At 45.6% G+C, this 19,792-nt stretch overlaps 1 protein-coding gene across 6 annotated transcripts in view; it reads left to right on the top strand.

The window, feature by feature from the left end:
* LOC132382063 (rootletin-like) overlaps positions 1 to 19,792 on the top strand; it is a 130,666-nt gene that overhangs the window by 10,545 nt on the left and 100,329 nt on the right. For 4 of the 6 annotated variants that reach the window (XR_009508191.1, XM_059951908.1, XM_059951905.1 and 1 more), the window contains exons 1-3: positions 5,240 to 5,603; positions 6,660 to 6,801; positions 7,368 to 7,516. Coding sequence is in view for 5 of the 6 variants with exons in the window: in XM_059951908.1 (XP_059807891.1) it covers positions 5,544 to 5,603; positions 6,660 to 6,801; positions 7,368 to 7,516 (351 nt within the window). In the remaining variant the exon portion in view is untranslated. Of the gene's footprint in view, positions 1 to 5,239; positions 5,604 to 6,659; positions 6,802 to 7,367; positions 7,517 to 19,792 lie in introns of those variants that run through there. The other 2 variants (XM_059951907.1, XM_059951906.1) reach the window with 1 other exon arrangement.

Here is a 19,792-nt window from a genome sequence, read left to right as displayed (position 1 = left end):
CAGTCAGCATCTGCCCTGGGAGAAACTTTCAAGTCAGTGATTTTTCCCGTTCAGTGCACCCACTGTCTTTCAGTTTTGTGCATGCGGCAGGTGCAAGCCACCTTTTTTGTTTACAGCGTTACAAACGGGCTTTGAGCTGGCAACTGCGTCGGGCCTGAGTACGATCCCGACCGTATCCTTTGGTATCGGAGACGAGCTCGCGGCTCAAGAGGGCAGGGATAAATTTGGGCCCTGCTGAAGCTGTGAGGTAGAGTACATTAATCAGCACGCGGAGGAGGGGAGCCTATGGAGCCATTTCCCCCTTCTATAGGGAGATCATTAAATAAGGGTAAAATATTCATCCATGTGTTCAGTTCGTTGTTACAAGCTTTTAAAGTCTGCCCCCTGGCAGCTTGTATTTCGCAGAATGTGAAGCAGTAAACAATGCCATATGAAATCTCCAGGGGTATTTCGGGCCACCTGATGGTCTTGCAGGTGGCAGGAGCATGGGGAATATTTGACGTAGTGTTACCACGGAGACAGACGCAGTTACTGGAAACAGATCAGAGTCACGCCCAGACAGCGTCCCCTGGGTCCTAGCTCTAGTTGGGAACTGTACCGTACTGTTATCCTGACTCAGAAGTGTGTTTCAAACTGCTCCGCAACCGCTACTTTCTCCCGGTAGTTGGACTATGTTCGTGATTTTCTTTTTTTTTGGGGGGGGGGCTCTTCTTTCTTTACTCCTTTTATTTTCTCAATTCCTTTGCTCTTCTCCATCTCCAGGAAGATGCTGCCTTTTGCTGGAAGGTAGATGCCCTTTGGCACACGGAGCTAACAATGGCTGTTCAACCCTAGGAAACCTTCAATGCCAAATCTTATTAAATAGCGACATTCGTCAGGCCCTGTCACACTCTCACACAGCTTTCTCTGGATCTCAGTTTTATTCTCTCCAGGCAAATACCAAGTAACTCGACATCTCTGTCGGAATCTCCTTGCCCTGCTTGTTTCGGTAACAGTCGGGTAGTCGGCTGAGCCGCCATAACTGCTAACAAAAGTCGTGATCGTTTTTGTGGGGCAGCATTAAACCATGCGTCTCGTCAACACCCACACACACACAACAAGCTGGAGGAACTCAGCAGGAAATGAATAAACAGACGGCGTCTCGGGCCGGGGCCTTTCGTCAGGACCCGTCAGCCTGATTCCTAGCCTCCCAGTCAGAAAAAGCAAGCCCGGCAATTGCGAGAATCTGAAATGAAAGTGCGGACATTTGGATCCCGGTTTTCGAATCATCGTGGACTTGTTCAGTGAAGCATGTGAGGGTGGGGGCCTTGCAGTAAATAGCTGCCAAATTCAGACCCTTCACAAATCTCTAGTCCCCACTCTAAAAGCTGCAGCTAAGACCCCGGAAGATGATGTAAATCACCTCGCGTATTTTTATATTTTTGTTTAGAGATACACCACGGTAACCGGTCCTTGTGGCCCAATTACACCCATAAGACCAATTAACCTACCGACCCCCATATCCTTGGAAAATGGGAGCAGGGAGAATGTGGTGGGAGCTGAACGCGGGTTGCTAACCGCTAGGCTACAGGGTCGCCCAATGTTGCGAACCAGCTTTCAAGGAAGGGAGACACAGACAAAGAATTTCAGTATGTTGGAGTCACAGTGCTTTAGCGCTGTTGCCTCACAGTTGCAGGGATATCAGGCTTAATCCTGACATCAGTTACTGACGGTCGAGTTTGTGTTTCCACCGTGTAATTTCCGGCTGCTCTTGTTAGGTTCATTGGCTGCTGCAGATTATCCCTTAAGTGTCAAAATAAAGAGAAATTGGTATCCCTTAAGTGTCAAAATAAAGAGAAATTGATTGGCGTTTGAGAGAGAATAACTCAGAGTTAGGTTCATTTGAAATTTGTTAAATTTGTTAATTGCAAACTGCAGCAGCAGTTTCAATGCTATACATAATACAGAAGAAAAAATAATAAATAGGTAAAAACACAAAATGCTTGCAGAACTCAGCAGGCCAGACAGCATCTATGGGAGGAGGTAGTGACGACGTTTCCGGCCAAAACCCTTCATCAGGAGTGAAATAACATGGGATGGTCGAGGGGGGGATAAGAAGTGGGGGGGGGGGAGGGATGAAGAAGAGAGAGCTGGGAAGTGATGGGCTGAAAGGAAATGGGCTAGGAGGAAGGTGGAGAATTATGGGAAATAAAAGAGAAAGAAAGATAGGGCTGGGGGGAGATTATAGTGAGGGGGCAAAAGAGAGAGAAAGAGAACCAGACTAAAATTATAGATAGGAATGGGGTAAGGGGGGGGCAGGGGTATCAGCAGAGGTCTGTGAGTTGAATGTTGATGCCGGCAGGTAGCAGGCTACCTAGGCGGGAGATAAGGTATTGCTCCATCGACCAGCGTGTGGCCTCATCTTGACAGTAGAGGAGGCCATGGACAGACATGTCGGAGTGGGAGTGGTCTGTGGAATTGAAGTGTGTGGCCACAGGGAGCACCGGTGTTCGGCGAAACGGTCTCCCAGTCTGCAGCGGGTCTCCCCAATGTATAAATGGCCACATCGGGAGCACCAGATACAGTATTTCACCCCAGTTGACTCGCAGGTGAAGTGGTGCCTCACCTGAAAGGACTGTCTGGGGCCTGGGATGGTGGTGAGGGAAGACGTGTGGGTGCAGGTGTAGCCTCCTACCTGCCGGCATGAACATTCAACTCACAGACCTCTGTTGATACCCCTGCCCCCCCTTACCCCATCCCTATCTATAACTTTAGTCTGGTTCCCTTTCTCTCTCTATTTTCCCCCTCACTATAATCTCCCCCCAGCCCTACCTTTCTTTCTCTTTTATTTCCCATAATTCTCCACCTTCCCCCTAGCCCATTTCCCTTCAGCCTATCACTTCCCAGCTCTCTCTACTTCATCCCTCTCCCCTCTTCTTATCCCCCCTCGACCATCCAATGTTACTTCACTCCTGATGAAGGGTTTTGGCCCGAAACGTCGTCACTACCTGCTCCCATAGATGCTGTCTGGCCTGCTGAGTTCTGCCAGCATTTTGTGATTTTATTTATCTCCAGCATCTGCAGGTTCACTTGTGTTGCCCTTGATAATAAATAGGTAAATCTACGGGCTGTTCCCGGGACGCACACCGAGACCAACATCCGGTGCTGCTGGCAGATCATCAACTCGGTCAAAGACACTCTTTGGTCGGCCTGAAACTCGATGGTCTACCAGCACACGGAGATGTCCATCGGGGAATGCTGCTGACTGGCACGTTCTCGGCTGCAGGAGTACATGCTGAGGGACGCACTCAAACTTGGTGCAGCCACCGCAAGGGCCCGGTGGGGAAGGACCACGGTCTAGGATTCTTCTCCCGGGGGAGAAGAGGGGTAGGGGAGTTGGGGGTATACCCCCTGAATGTAAGTATGAAAGAACAAAGTGCCACGTGGGTGGCAAAACTTTTGTACTTTGAAAATGTAAAGACAGTAATGGTACCAACTGTAAAGAATTGAAAGTCTTTGAATGGTTATTGTATATAATTTTATTTTTGAATAAATTATATTTTGTTTAAAAAATAGGTACATCAGTTACAGTATACGTACAATGAATAGATTAAAAATCGTGCAAAAACAGAAATAATATATTAAAAAGTGAGTCGTGTCCACGGGTTCAACGTCCATTTAGGAATCGGTTGGCAGAGGGGAAGAAGCTGTTCCTGAAACACTGAGTGTGTGCCTTCAGGCTTCTGTACCTCCTGCCTGATGGTAACAGTGAGAAGAGGGAATGCCCTGGGTGCTGGGGGGGGGGGGGGTTATTAATAATGGACGCTGCCTTTCTGAAACACCGCTCCTTGAAGATGTCCTGGGTACTTTGTAGGCTAGTGTCCAAGATGGAGCCAACTAAATTTACAACCCCCTGCAGCTTCTTTTGGTCCTGTTCAGTAGCTCCCGCCCCATGCCAGGCAGCATTGCAGCTTGTCAGATTCCTTTCCACGGTACATCTACAAAGGAGAATGGGACAGATGGCATTAATCTATGAATAGCTGGCATGGACGTAATGGCCCAAATGGCGTAAGTAAGTGTTTGAGATTCAAGATCTCAGACTTAGCTTAAAGCTACTGCCCCCCCCCCCCCACCTTCTACAGCACTGGAGAGGTTGCACCAAAGCTGATTTAGCCAAGACACCGGCACTGTAAAATATAAAACAAGTCTGTTCAATTTCCAGTGTCAGCACCACATGTTGGAGTTCTCACTGGACTCAACTGGTCCTGATGGGCAGGGTCTATAGGTTGCCTGCCTGATATTAACCTCCTGACGTGGGCATTTTATTCTGAGTGGTGTGGATGGACCATCTCGGTCCAGTGTGTTCATCCACAAGTGAAGGGGAAGAGATTAGCAGGAGGACAGAGACAACATGCCAAAGATGCTCTCAAAACATCCTCAAAGAGGCCGATCCTCACTAATCCCTGGCCATGATTGACTGTCTAAGAGGAAGGAGAAATGAAAACAATGAATATTTTCTAAATAAACGCTATTGAACCGAAACATGCCTTCTGGACTGTTCTGCTGAATATTTCTGTTTTCATTTCAGAGTTGGGTGTATTTGTGCCGTTCCAGGTTGACACCGGAGGGAATTTGCCACATTTAATTCACCCTACACTTAGTGGCCACTTTATTAGGTACACCTGCCGGTTAATGCAAATATAAAATCAGCCAATTATGTGGCAGAAATTCAATGCATAAAAGCATGCAGACATGGTCAAGAGGTTCAGTTGTTGTCCAGGCCAAACTTCAGAATGGGAACGAAATGTGATTAAGTGACTTTGACCATTGAGTGATTGTTGGTGCCGGACAGGGTGGGTTGAGCATTTCGGAAACTCCTGGGACTTACACGCACAGCTCTCTCCAGAGTTTACAGAGAATGGTGGGAGGAGAACAGCCAGTGGGCGAAAATGCTTTGTTAATGAGAGCGAGGGGAAAGGAGAATGGCCAGACTGGTTCAAGCTGACCGGAACCCGAATAACAGCGCGTTTCAACAGTGGTATGTGCAGAAGAGCATCTCGAAACGCACAACACCTCAAACCTTGATTTTGGATGGGCTGCAGCAGCAGAAAACCGCACCGGGTTCCACTACCGTTCCTAACAAAGTGGCCACTGAGTGCATCTCAAACGGTAGCAGTGGGCACTAGGACCCCGCGGACTCTCGGAGGCGTCTCCTCCAGCACTTCCCCGTGTCTGTCACATGGACGCTGTGTTTGCGGCGGGTGGGGGATTTAAAATAATCTCGGGTCTGGCTGTTGTGAAGGGAGAAAACAATAGACTGGAGGATATTTACAAGAGACAAGCAAGCACGTTATGAGCTTCAAGATTCCTATGAGCTACCACAAGAAAGAGGGGTAAATAAGGAGCAAAAGTAAAATCAGTCTTCACTTTCTTCCAACCTCCCTGGGAGATCGGTTAGTTGCAGTCAGTTGGTTTATGGATACAGGAGCAAGCTTTTCCAGCAAGTTTGACCGCCTCCTCTTCAGCTCGTTCTTGGTCCGGTGCTGCAGACCCTTGACCCTCCGATGAACTCTTGCGGAGACTCTGCAGCCGAGGAGGGGTGCAAACTGGAAGCGGTGATCCAGGTCGGTGAGCCCGGGCTTCGGCGCTACCGCGTATCCTCAGCCTTTCATCGAAGCTGGCTTTAATATCACTTTCTGAGACTCACGGTGCAGGCAAGAAGGGGTTAATGAGATACTTTACACATTGCGTTCCACCAGCATTTTGTGTGTGTGTTACTTTACACATTATGTTACTTTTTTTAAAAAAAAATTAGCATTCGGAGCCCCAAGCTAAGTGGGGGGGGGCAAATAAAAACAAGGGGCTTCTTTTCCATTTTGTCCGGCTTGGTCCCTCCATTCTGCCTTCTTGCTGCAGGGTCCCCCCCCCACCCCACCCCGTGGCTTCGAAACCCCGTAACGTTGGATAGAGAAGCCAGTTTATAAAAGTCCGCAAAGAATCGTTCAGGATTTTAAAGATTCGAATCTAAAGTTTTTTTTTTAATTTCTTTTTTTATATATTTTTTTATTTAATCTAAAGTTTTTTTGTAAACTTTCCCTCACGCTGAAGATGACCTGGTCAGTTGCACAGAAAGGATGACAGATTGGCCAGGAGTTAACCCTATAAGGTGTAAATGAAGGTGTGGGGAAAGTGGTGGAAGGTGAACTATTGTAGGTTGGGATGTGACCTGAGCGTTGAAACCAGTCGGATAGGCTTGGCGGTCCTTTCCAGCGCTGTGGCCATCTGGGTATCCAGCCCACCTGGCTCCACTGCGACTGTGAACCCTCCAGAGGATGTGCCCGTCGACAGGGTTTCCCAGGACAATGCTGGCGTTGGGAACTCCGCCATCCACCCCACACCACAGTCCAGATGTTGAGCAGCCCACAACCCTTGTCACGCAGGAGTCCTTATAGTTCGGTAAAATACCAGGGATGGACTGTGACAATTTATGTAATTGCAGGAGTGCAGTTTGATTTTGGTTGGTCAATGTTCTTGCCTCTTGCAGGGTTCTTCAGAAGCTTGAGACGCCTGCTTTCTGTTAGAGAGAGCAGCAGCACTCAGCAAGGCTGGCAGTGCCAAGCTAGTGGTAACCAATCAATCCAGTGGGTCACCTTTGACCTCTTCCCCCGTGTCTTTGACAGACCTTACGGACGACGGTGCAGAGCGCAGAGAACGGGAAGGGGTTCGTCTGCCGGGGAGATGCTGAGGATTCGCCACTGACGTGTCTCTCTGCCAAAATTCGGGAGATCATCACCAGAAATTTCATGGAGGAGCAGGCATCAGGTAAGGAGAAGGAAGAGTCATCAGGGTAAACATTCGCCTCCCCGGCGCATCGTCCGAAACAGAAATGAGGTTCTTTCTGCAGCCATAAAGCCAGGGAGAAACTTGGAAAGGTGACCATTAACCTTGCCAAATAAATCCTAGACTTTAGGGAGTGAGCCCTAACTTGCCAAATAATTAAGACAGAGACAGTGCTTTAACTTGCTAAGCAGAGAGTAACTCTGTAACCTCATCCTTGAGGAGTGATCTCTACCCTGTTGAATGAATAGGGACTTTGGGGAGTTACTCAAGGGCTGACCTTTACTCCAAGCCTAAGGGGAACAGTGAAGCTGTTCTAAAGTGATGTTTACCTCCCCAAATAAACAGCAGCTGCACGTAGTTACACAACCTGTAATCTCTCCCCACCTTGGTATATTCATCATGCAGTGGAGAATAGATTATTGCATGGAATATACATTCTTCCCTTATCACCATCCCCAGGAGCTGATGGAGCCAGCCGGTGCAATCAGTCCTTGCGCTTATCATTTGATTCTGTTAACTGCTGTTGTCTTGGTTCTCCTTGCTCGTAGTTTATCCCCTGGAGATGTCGTCCGTGCTGCCTCTTCAAGAAGAGAACAGCATCCTGCAGCAGGAGCTGTCGCGCATTGAGGACCTACTAGCTCAGAGCCGAGCTGAGCGGGATGAGCTGGCGATTAAATACAACGCCATCAGTGAGCGGGTAGGTGAACCAGCAGCACCTGGGCGCTTGGCGCTATCTGAAAGTAGATGGTGTTACAAACCCTGTAACTGGGTCACTTACCAGCAAAGATAGAGAGGTCGGTTGAAGACTGATGGTACTATTTTTAACAGTATTTATTAGTAAAAATACACAAAAATAATATCAATGCAAACATACAGATAATATACGTCATCAATACTAAATCTAAAAGTGCGGGTATAATAATAATCAATAAGAAATAAGCTCTATCGTTGTCTAGGGGATAATGTATTGTCCGATGGAAATATAAAAGTCACTCAGTTCATTCAGGCTGCAGTCTTTGGTTGGAGTCAAGAGAGAGATTTTAGAAACTTGCCAGCTTTTCCTTTTATGATGTCGATCCTTCGAGAGTTCCGTTGGTGTAGCTGGTCACGTGTGGCCACTCCTTTTGCTAAGCCGTTCTTCTGTGGTAAGGCCCCAATTCCCAGGCAAGGGAAAAGGACGCACGCGAGCCCCCCCACCGGCTGTCGCTATTAAACGCTGTCACGGAATTTCTAGCGTTTCTCCTGGTGCGTCTGAAGGGGTTGTTCCCCAGACTCTCTTTTATCCTTACTCACGGGGTCTCAGATGTCAATCAGGTTGGGATGGTGCCATCCCTCAACCAGCCCACTCTGGTCATTCCCTGAGGGCTTCAATGAATAGTACAGTACTCAATACACAATTCCGCCTCCAAGAGACAATGGCCGTTATCAAAGGTTCTGCCTTGCTGAGGCCAGGACACATTCCAAGCCTGTGTATTCTGGATGTCTCTCTTTTATTTCCTGGGTCCCAGATCCGAATTAATAGCGATCTTGCGACTCTCACAAAGGAGGGGGCTACTTTGTACCCTTCGGCCCCTCAAAGTTGTGGCACATTCGTAACAATGGTTTTGGATGGGAAACGTATTTGGACAACTCTTGCTGATTAAGCAATGTTATTTCAAAATATTCAATACCACAAAAGCCCAGTCTTTGTGGCAGGCCATTTGACTGTTTGATTCATGACGGTACAAAGCCCCGGTTTACAGTGCCATTAAGGTGATGGTGGGTGGTCTTGGGGGACTGCAACCATTGTAGTGTTGTTCTACCCACAGCACTGCTGTTTGGGTTGTCCCAGCGACAGCATAGCGATGGCCGTTTATGGCAAAGTCAGGACGTTGTGAGCCTTGGAGAGAAAAATAGGAATGATGATGTTCCCAAGACCTGCTACTCTTGTCTTGGGTGGCAGGGGTCAGAAAGGTACTTTCAAAGGATTCTTGATGCACTGCTGCGTTGTAACTTTTGCAGGCTGCAACTATAGATCTGCACACACAAAACTGCTTTGGTGGGAGGGGGTTGAGGTTAGGTCCTTGGATGGGGTTCTAATTTAATCAGCCTTCGTGTTAAATACCACCTGGCTCCTTGGATGTTATGGGAACCTGACGTACAAGCAAGTGGGTCACCCTCCTCATTCACCTGTTGCAGATGGTGTGGAATTAGAAAGAGGAGTTAGAATGCATGGTAATTATGGGAAAGATTGAAGGGAAGAAAGCAAGAGGAAGGCAAAGGCAAATGACGATGGAGACAGCAGCCAGAGAACTGGAAATGAATACCAATGAATTGATCCACTTGACCCGAAACAGGAGTGTGTGGGCCATGGCGGTCAAAGGTCAAACTGGGCACGGCACCTGATGATGATGATGGAAGTGTAGTCAGCAAGTCTGCCATTCATCAAAAAATGCCATCTAGCTTGCCAAGTTGTTATTGCAGATGGTCCATTTGAGTTCTATGTCCATAATGTTTGCTATCACCATGCTTAGTGACGTTAACGTTTAGTAATGTTAGCGGGTATCACTACTCAATGAAATAGCTCAATAGGATTACCATTAGGTGAGGCTGAATACTACTCAGGAATGTTTGGTAAAGTTGACACTTAGTCAGTAATCATGACACAGCAATACCACGAGATGCCATCAGCTCTGGAATCCTTTGAGAGCCAAACATTATTCAGACTTGGCTGCTGTTGTTGGGTTAAAAGTATGGAATTTCCTGCATAACATCATCATAGGAGCCCCGTTAGCCTTATGGCGCATTGGAGCTGAGTTGTCTTTTCCTTGAGCTACCCTGGATGACAAGTGCAACGTGTCTGCAAGCAGATAAAGCAAAGCGGCTAAGACTTGGTAAAACCCAGCAGCGTCGGAGCCTTCAGTTGCATCCTGCAATGGAGTTGCTCTGTAATGGCCAGTTCTGTGCGGCACTAACACTGCACGCAGCAGAGGCAGGTCGGGGGACCGGTGATTTGCAAGGAGAACCAGTTTTCTGAGGACCCCCCAAGGAGCTTCCTCTCGACATTAAGCGCAGCCCAAAGCTTATGATTTTCCAAGTAGCTCTTCCTTGTGCTTCAGAGACACGGACACAGACCACCTCCATCAAACGCTAGAGCAACCCCACCCACGGCTGCCTCACAGAACACCCCCCCCCCAAATCTACACTCTGTGGCCACCTTATTACGTACAGAAATGGAAACCAGCGTGGCCCATCCACTTCAAGGTTTAAAGTTCAACGTAAGTTTGTTATTGAAGTACATACATGTCACCATATACAACCCTGAGAATAATTCTCTTGCAGACATACCCAATAAATCCATATCAGAATAATGACCATAATAGAATCAATGAAAGACTGCACCAACTTGGGCGTAAAGCCAGTGTGCGAAAGACGACAAACTCCAAATGCAAAAGGAAAGAAAGAATAATTAAGCAACAAATATCGAGAATATGGCAAGTGAGACCATAGGTTGTGCAAACACTTCAATGATGGGCCAAGTGAAGGTGTGTGTTGTTGTGGCACCACGCAGCCAGATTTTCAGTTTCCCTCCTATATGCTGATTTATCACCACCTTTGGTTCAGTCTACGACAGTGGTGTTGTCAGCAAATTTCGATATGGCATTGGAGCTCTGCTTTCTGTGAAGGCTGAGAAAAGCCCATCTCCCACCCCCCCCGTCCTCATCACATTCTACTGAGGATGTATCGAGAGCATCCTGAGCAGCTGCGTCACTCCCTGGTTCAGAAATTGCACCGTCTCGGATCGCAAGACCCTGCAGCGGATAGTGAGGTCAGCTGAGAAGATCATCGGGTTCTCTCTCATTGCTATTACAGACATTTACACCACATGCTTCGCCCGCAAAGCTAACAGCATTGTGAAGGACCCCACACACCCCTCACACAAACTCTTCTCCCTCCTGCCGTCTGGGAAAAGGTACTGAAGCATTCGGGCTCTCACGACCAGACTGTGCAACAGTTTCTTCCCCCAAGCCATCAGACTCCTCAATACTCAGAGTCTAGACTGACATTGTAATTTGTTCTCTACTGTGCCTATCGTCTTGTTTAATAATTATTGTACTGCCCTGCACGGTTTTGTGCACTTTATGTAGTCCTGTGCAGGTCTGTAGTCTAGTGCAGTTTTTATGGTGTTTTACGTAGTCTAGTGTAGCCTTGTGCTGTCTCACATAGTCTAGTGTAGTTTTGAGTTGTTTCATGTAGCACCAGGGTCCTGGAGGGATGTTGTTTTGTTTTTACTGTGTACTGTACCGGCGGTTTATGGTCGAAATGACAATAAAAGCAACTTGGACTTGAGCTCTGCACACCTGTGCCGATGGAGGTCGTGGAGGAGATGTCGTTGCCAATCCGAACTGACTGGGGTCTGCAAGTAAAAAAAATCGAGGATCCAATTGCACAAGGAAGTATTGAGGCCAAGGTCTTGAAAGCTTATTGATTAGTTTTGCTGGTAAGCTGTAGTCAATAAAGAGCAACCTGATGTATGTATCTTTGCTGTCAATGTTTGACACATTGTGCATCAGAGATGTTCTTCTGCGCACCTCTATTGTAAAACATGATTACTTGAGTTACTGTTGCCTGTCAGCTTGAATTAGTTCACCCATTCTCTTCTGACCTCTCTCAGTATCAAGGCATTTTCCTCCACCAAACAGCCGCTCACTGGATGTTTTTTATTTGTTTCTCGCACCTTTCTCTCTAAACTCTAGAGAATGTTGCGTACGAAAATCCGAGGAGATCAGCGGTTTCTGAGAGACTCAAATCATCCCGTCTGGCACCAACAGTCATTCCATAACCAGGCTCGTAGGTCACAGTTCTTCCCCATTCTGATGTACCCAGGATGGTGCTGGCAACATAAGGCAGCATTTTGGACAATATAAAGTGATGGAATGGACAATGAACCCATGGACTCTACCTAACTTTTTGCTCTGTTTTTGCACAACATATTTAATTTTATATATATATATATGTCTTCTTGTAACTTATAGCTTAAAAATATTATGAATTGTATACACTGCTGCCACAAAACACCAAATTTCATGACATTTGAGAGAGATATTAAACCTGATTCTGACTCCAGCCCAGAATTACAAGGCTCTAATGACCTTGACAGGTGCATCATGTACTTTTGTGCCCAATACCAGACTGCCAAAGAGCTGCTCTAACCCACAGCATGAGATTACCAGGAAATCGGAGGAAGTGTTTCAAGGAGGTTTTCAGAGCCACCTTGAACACATGCAGCGTGCTTCCTGACTTGTGGGAATCCCTGGCCCACAAGCACTCAAAATGGAGAAAGGGCATTTAGGGTGCGATCAGTCTGTTCACCGGGTGCACTTGTATGGCTAGAGGCCATGGTGCCAGGAGTGCACGATGACCTAAACCACCAGCCAATTGCCCTACCCTCAGCCTCACTCCAAAGGCAGACTCCCACAGTAGTCTCTTGGCTGCCACATATCACAGAACTACTACCCTCCACCACAAGAACTTACTTTTAAAGTTCAAAGTAAACTTATTATCAAATGTTACCGTATACAACCACGAGGTTCATTTTCTTGCAGGCATTCACAGGGAAAATAAAGAAATGCAATAGAATTCCATGAAAAACTACACATAAACAGACAAAAACTGGCAAATGACCAATGTGCAGAAGAAAGCAAAGTGCAAACAAAATAATATATACTGAGAACCTGAGTTGTAAAACGTCCTTGAAATTGAGTCGGCAGGTTGTACAATCAGTTCAGAGTAGTTGCGATTGCAATTATCTACGTCAGTTCAGGACCACAATGCTTGTAGGGTGGTAACTGTTCCTGACCCGTTGGTGTGGGACCTCTGTTACCTCCTGCCCGATGCTAGTAGCGAGAAGAGGGCACGGCCTTGATGGTGGGGACTTCAATGATGGATGCTGCTTTCTTATGGCAGCAGTTCATGTAAGTGCACTCAACCATGTGGAGGGCTTGCAGGTGATGGAAAGCCCCTACAAAACATAACACTGGAGTTTCTAACTCCACTAACTAATCAAAAGAAAATAAAAACACAAGAGCCAGGAAAAAGCTCCTCACTAAAGAGAAACTAAGCAGGAAAGTATAAGTTTGTAGCCTAAGGTAGAAGGAGTCAATTTTAGAAAACCTAGCATATTTATTTTTCAACATAGTCCCCTCCGACATTTACACAGTTAGGCCAGCGGTCGTGGAGCATACAGATCTTGGACCTCCAGAAAGTGTCCACAGATGGGTGATCGATGTTCATGGCCCAAGGTAGAAGGAGATGAGTTATACAGCTCTTATTACATGCATGTGTAGTTCAACTCTTTAAGTGATTATGCAGAGAGTTTGAAGTTAATTCATCTCCTTCTACCCAAGGCCATAAGCTTATCAATCACCCCTGCTGTGGACACTTTCTGGAGGCCCAAGATCCATATGCTCCACAACCGCTGGACTAAGTGTGTGTGCTAGGTTTTCTAAAATTGACTCCTACCTTAGGCCACAAACTTAACGATCTCCCCTCATATTTTTCTTTCTTACATATAACCCATAATGAATTATGTAAACAACAAAGAACTCTTAATCGAATAGTATATTTACAATGTTACTTAAGTACTATTAAACACACTACACTTATCCCTGCTTAGCAATAAACTCCGACTCAAAATAGAATGCATCTCAACTCAAGTCACCTGATATACACAGTACACTATACAGACATCCGCAGCATAGTCAATTTAAAATTGTCCCATTGGCATTTTTATCAAGGATGGTATAAGGAACCGGGCAGGTTTTGTAAAACTTGGCTGTGGCATTTTTATTTAACACTATTTTACCTTTATAATGCCTGAGTTTTCCAATGCCATCCTTGAACTATGCTGTGGTATCATCCAGTACCTTTCAGTTGACTCTGTTACAGAAGTTGTGGCAAGTAAATGGGGGATGGATTTCCAATCAAGTTGTAATTGTCTTGGCCACTCATGGCCCCATAATGTTGGCCCTCTTGCCTTTACCACATACCAGATACCAGTGTGGCTTGATGGTTGTTGTATTTCACTGTTACGAATATCATTCCCACAGGAGTTACCTTTTCTCCAGTATAAGTTCTTAATTGGGCCTCTGCCAGCATCAGTTCAGTATCTTTAAAGTGCCATTCAAACTCACTTTGTGGAATGACTGATAGAGCCGAGCCAGTGTCCAATTCCATTTTGATTAATTTGCCATCCACTGCTGTAAGCCCTATTGTTTGTCTTCTGTTAGTTTTCACATTGTAAATCTCAAGGCTACATAGTCCTGTGTCACTCTCCTCCAAATCAGAATTTTCATCACAGCATGCAGATTAGTGCTGTTTATGAAACTGCAGCTTTTTAATCTTTTTCTCTTCCCTGTGTAGTCCATTTATTTTTGCCTGCCCACCATGCTCTTTAAGTGTGTCCCACTTTGCTGCATTTTCTGCAAGTTTCGCCTTTAAACCTGCATTGTCTGTTGTATATGAGCCCCTGCCACAATGGTAACACAGTTTGTTTGGCCAGACTGGCTTCTGTTTAGATGTTGCATTTTTGTTCACACTGACTTTCATTCCTGCCTGCAACTCAATTATGTCTCTAGCTGCTGTTTCTGTTGATATAGTGATTTCACTATTTCACTATTTCTTTGTGCTTCAATGAGGAACCATTTTTGAATGCTTTCTTGTAAGGTTTCACAAACTAAATGATCTCTCAGTGCATCATTAAGTCTATCTCTGTGAATTTCTTCAATTCAGCCACATAAGCTGAAATGGACTTCCCTTTGATTCTGCTTGTGAAACCTAAAGCGTTCCGCAATCAACAATGGTTTTGGTTCTAAATGTTATCAGCAAAGCTCATTTCAGCTGGTTTGGTTGGAGCAGTTAAACTTTAAAGCAAATTGTATGCTTTTCCATCTTAACAACACTGGTACACATTTCTTATTGGCTATTCCATTTGCTTTAAAATACTGCTCAATTCATTCAGTATGCATCATCCAGTCATCCGTTATGCAATCAAACTTGTCTATCCTTCTGATGTACCCAGCCATTTCTGATTTTTTTTATTAGTTATTATTATTATTACTCTGCTCACTGTTTATGAACCCATAGCCATACTTGTGGCTGTTGTGGTTTTTCGTGCTTCGCAAATGACCAAGAGACGCAGAAGATTCTTCAAGAAGGGTTAAACTTTAATTTGCAAATCAAAGCTGAGACAGTCATTGAGCTAGTCGCTGATTGTCCACCTCGGACGCGGCATTTTTTATAGCAATTTCCTGGTCCAGTTGCATTAGCATATGTAATCGATCTATAGTTGCGTATTACACATACTACACGTACATCATGTCCCTATTGTTCTTATCAATTGGCTTAATCATGTTCTAATCTACATCTCTTAGCTACCTCTCATTAACATACCATTGTCTTCTACATTTTTAAGACTTCTGTCTCCTACCAAATTGGGTACATGCATAGCAAATAATAAACTCAGAACTGAGCAATGTTCTAATCTACATTTTTTTAGCTCTTTAGCTACCTCTCATTAACACACCATTGTCTTCTACATTCCTAAGATAGAGTACATGCATAGCAAACTGACTACATAGTTTTGGTTATACAGCAAATGATACAAGTTTTATACTCCATAATATTTTTATAATCCAATATGGCTTGTTAATTTTATCCACTTACTGCCTCTGTTTAAACCTGGACTGTCCTTCTCTGCATCTGAAGAAACGTGCTGAGTTTTCTTTTCAACTTGAACATTTATCTTCCCTTCTGGATATTTATAACTCCAAAACTATTGAAAGAAAAAAGACACAGGAGCTGGAAAAACTTGTCTATTTAGTTTTTCTTTATCGAGACACTCGCATATGATGTGGCGTCATGGCGCATGCAATTAACACACTTCTTACATATAAACCATAATCAATTCAAAGTTAAAAGTACATTTATTATCAAAGGTATGTATACATTATACAACCTTGAGATTTGCCTCCTTGCAGGTGTCCTCAAAGCCAAAATAACATATTAAAAAAAAAGTCCAACAAACCCCCAGCGTGCACAGAGAGAGAGAAAAATAAATCACGCAATCAATAAAAACAAGCAAACAGCATCATTAACAAAAGGGAGTCCATAGATACGAAGCCCAGAGCAGGCCCACAGCCTCAGCCTCAATTTATTGTCACACAGTGGAGCAAAACATCATGGAGCCCGGAGCAGGCCCACAGCCTCAGCCTCAATTTATCATCACACAATGGAGCAAAACATATGGAGCCTGGAGCAGGCCTGCAGCCTCAGCCTCAGTTTAGTGCAGAGCAGAGCAAATGGCATAGAGCAGTGAACAGAACCAGTGACACTCGCCTCTGGTACCAAGACCTGGCCTTTTCAATCCACCTGACCCAGCGTTTAACTTGTCCAAACATTGGGTCGTTCCTCGCTCTTAAGACCCAGGCTCTGCCACGTCGATACACTCTTGGCCTGTACCCGATCTTTCCAAATTGGCCTGGCGCTTAGATGATCAAGCGTTGCTCTCGATTTCAGCGGGCAGGCCCCAAATTTCCTCCACTCTGACTTATCTCCAGTTCACAAGCCCCGACTCCATCTTGAATATGCCTCTGCCTCACTCTAACCACCCCTCCCCAAACATGCCTCGACCCTCGATTAGACACCTTCACTCCCCTCAATCATTCACCGTAATTATTTATAGAAAAAGTGTTAATAATGAAGTACTTAGTTGTATTTCTTGCTTTGGGAACCACCAGCAGGTTGTCACTGATCATCAGTAGCGGCATCTTTAACCGGAATAATGTAAGCAACAAAAAATGCTGACTCAAACTATATATTTACAATTACTCAAATATGACTGAAATATTGAATTTGTTACAATGGACTGGGCTGTATCCATCACTTTCTGTAGACTGTTCCATTGATGGGCTTTGGTGTTTACATACCAGGCCATGATGCAACCAGTTAGGTTGCTCTGCATCTATGGAAATGTGTCAGTTTTTGATGACCTGCCAACTCTATGCAAACTCCTGAGAAAGTGGAGGTGCCTTTGTGCCTTCTTTGTGATGATGTTTGATTGTCATTTGAATGTCATGACCGCGTGGTGTGACAACAACTTCTCACTCAATAATCATCTCCTTGATTATCGGCTTGGCTTCAGGAGTCAGGGACCGGACACGCACGAGGCAGTCCTCATCGAGGAACTGAGGCGGTGAGGGTCAGCAACGTTAAATTCCTCAGTGTTATCATTTCACAGGATCTGTTGTGGGTCTAGCACATAAGTGCAATTGCGAAGAAAGCACGGCAACGCCTCTACTGTCTTAGAAATTTGCAAATATTCAGCATGTCATCTAAAACTTCGACAAGCTTCTGTAGATGTGTGGTGGAGAGTATATTGACTGGTTGTATCACAGTCTGGTGTGGAAACACCAATGCCTTTGTACGGAAAAGCCTCCAAAAAGTAGTGGATACGGCCCAATTCATCACAGATAAAGCCCTCCCCTTCGTTGAGCACATATAAACAGAGCACTGTCATAGGAATGCAACATCCATCATCAGGGACCCCCACCACCCAAGTCACGCTCTCTTCTCACTGCTGCCATCAAGAAGAAGGTACAGGAGCCTCAGGACTCACACCACCAGGTTCAGGAACAGTTACCACCCCTCAATCATCAGGTTCTTGAACTAGAGGGGTTAACTCCACTTGCCCCATCACTGAACAGTTCCCGTAACCTGGGGACCCACTGTCATTGACTTTTCATGTTCTCAACATTTATTGCTTATTTATTTATTATTATTTCTTTTTATTTTCCTCTCTCTTGCATTTGCACGGTTTTTAATTTTGTTTGTACTCTGGTTGTTGTCTGCCCGGTTGGACGTAGCCTTTCATTGATTCTATTGCGTTTCTTGTATTTACTGTGTATGCCCGCAAGAAAAGGAATCTCAGGGTTGCCTATGGTGACATATATGTACTTTGATAATAAATTTACTTAGAGCTTTGAGGATTTATTTGCTGTTTCCAGGACAGATCCTCAGATATGTTAATGCCAAAGAATTTAAAGCTACTGACCTACTCTATCTCTGTTCCCTCTAATGAGACCTCCAGCTTCTCTTCCTGGAGTCGATAATCAGCTCTTTGGTTCTGCTAACGTTGAGTGAGAGATCCTTGTTGTGGCACCACTCAGCCAGATTATCAGTCTCCCCCCTCTATGTGGATTCATCACCACCTTTGATTCGGCAAACTTGAATACGGTGTTGGAGCTGTACTTAGCTACGCTATCATAAGCGTAAAGTGAGTCGAGCAGGGAGCTAAGCTCACAGCCCCGCAGTGTGTCTGTGCTGATGGTGAGTGTGCAGGAGATGTCGGAAGATCTTAGAAGACAGATGGTTTGTGAACCTTGCTATGGATAAAATGATTGGAGTATTTTGCTGCACTGCAATGGTGAGTTCATTTCAATGTAACCCACACCTCATGCTGGAGGAGCTCAGCAGGTCAGGCAGCACCTGTGGAAAAGAGTGAACAATGTCGACATTGCGGACTGAGACCCTACTTCGGGGAAGGGATGAAGTAAAGGGCTGGGAAGTTGATTTGTGAAAGAGATGAAGGGCCGGAGAAGCGGGAATCCGATAAGAGAGGAGAGAAGAGCATGGAGGAAAGGGAAAGGGGGAGAAGCACCAGGGGTGGGAGGGAATGGGCCGGTAAAGAGATAAGGTGAGAGAAACAGGAAACAGGGATGGTGAAGGGGGGTGGGGGGGTGCAATTACCAGAACTTCGAGAAATCGACATTCATACCATCAAGTTGGAGGCTACCCCTCCCACTCTCCCAGTTTCGCTTATCACCTACTGCCTTGTACTTCCTGCCCCTCCCATCTTATCACTCTGACTTCTCCCCCCTTTTCCAATCCTGAAGAAGGGTCTCGGCCCAAAAACATCGGCTGTTTACTCTTTTCTATAGATGCTGCCTGGCCTACAGAGCTCCCCCAGCATTCTGTGTGTGTTGCCTGGATTTCCAGCGTCTGCAGATTTCCTCATATTTGTCTTTTCAATGCACGTCTCATTAGTTGGAAAGTGCTTTAGGATGTCCTGATGTTGCAGGAGGCAATTACTCCTTCCCCTAGACTTTAATGAGGTTCCAATCTCTGACGCAGCTGTCTGAATCTGCTCTCCAATTGCTCTATTTTAATGTTGCTCCAGTTACGTCTGAGAGGAATGAATGCCTGCTACCCAGGGGGTGGCCCCAGATTTAGTACTAGGACTGGAAGTTTAGCACAGTTTGCTGCCATGGATTTATCTCCCATCAGGAATGCGCTAAAGCACCAGAAAGAAGGAAAATGTTGGTGGCACCAACCCAGGGGCAAGGGCTTGCCTGGGCATGCCTTTCCAATCGAGTGGCTCACTAACACGTCTGTACACGTCCTAGATTGGCCCCAGGTTTAGAGCTGCCTTACTGGAAGTAATCAAGCGATGAATTGTGATACCAGACAATGCATTCCAAACCACTGTATTGTGTTACAGGGCCAACCACTACCGTTTCTATCCTTCCCCCAAAACCAAACACCATGGGGGGGTCATTTTGGAACTCTCCATGGCCAAGCTGCTTTCTACAACACTTTCCCATCCCCTCCCCTCCCTTCAGATTCTACCATTCACCAGTAACCTACTAACCTACTCTACTAAGCTGCAGGACTTTGGGATGTAGGTGGAAATTGGAGCACATGGAGAGGACACAAGCAGTCACAGGAGAGATGGGCAAACCCCACACAGACAAGTCCGCAGACATTGGATGATACCATAAGACTAAGGAGCAGAATTAGGCCATTTGTCATGGTCCCTCTCAACCCCATTCTCCTGCGTTCTCTCCATAACCTTTGACACCCTTAGTAATCAAGAACCTATCAAGCTCCGCTTTAAATATAGCTAATGACTTGGCCTCCTTGTCTGTGGCAATGAATT

This window comes from Hypanus sabinus, chromosome 27, assembly GCF_030144855.1.
Source record: "Hypanus sabinus isolate sHypSab1 chromosome 27, sHypSab1.hap1, whole genome shotgun sequence".
Lineage (NCBI taxonomy): Eukaryota > Metazoa > Chordata > Chondrichthyes > Myliobatiformes > Dasyatidae > Hypanus > Hypanus sabinus.
The sequence above is the reverse complement of the archived record's forward strand: the minus strand, read 5'-3'. Positions and strand labels throughout refer to the sequence as shown.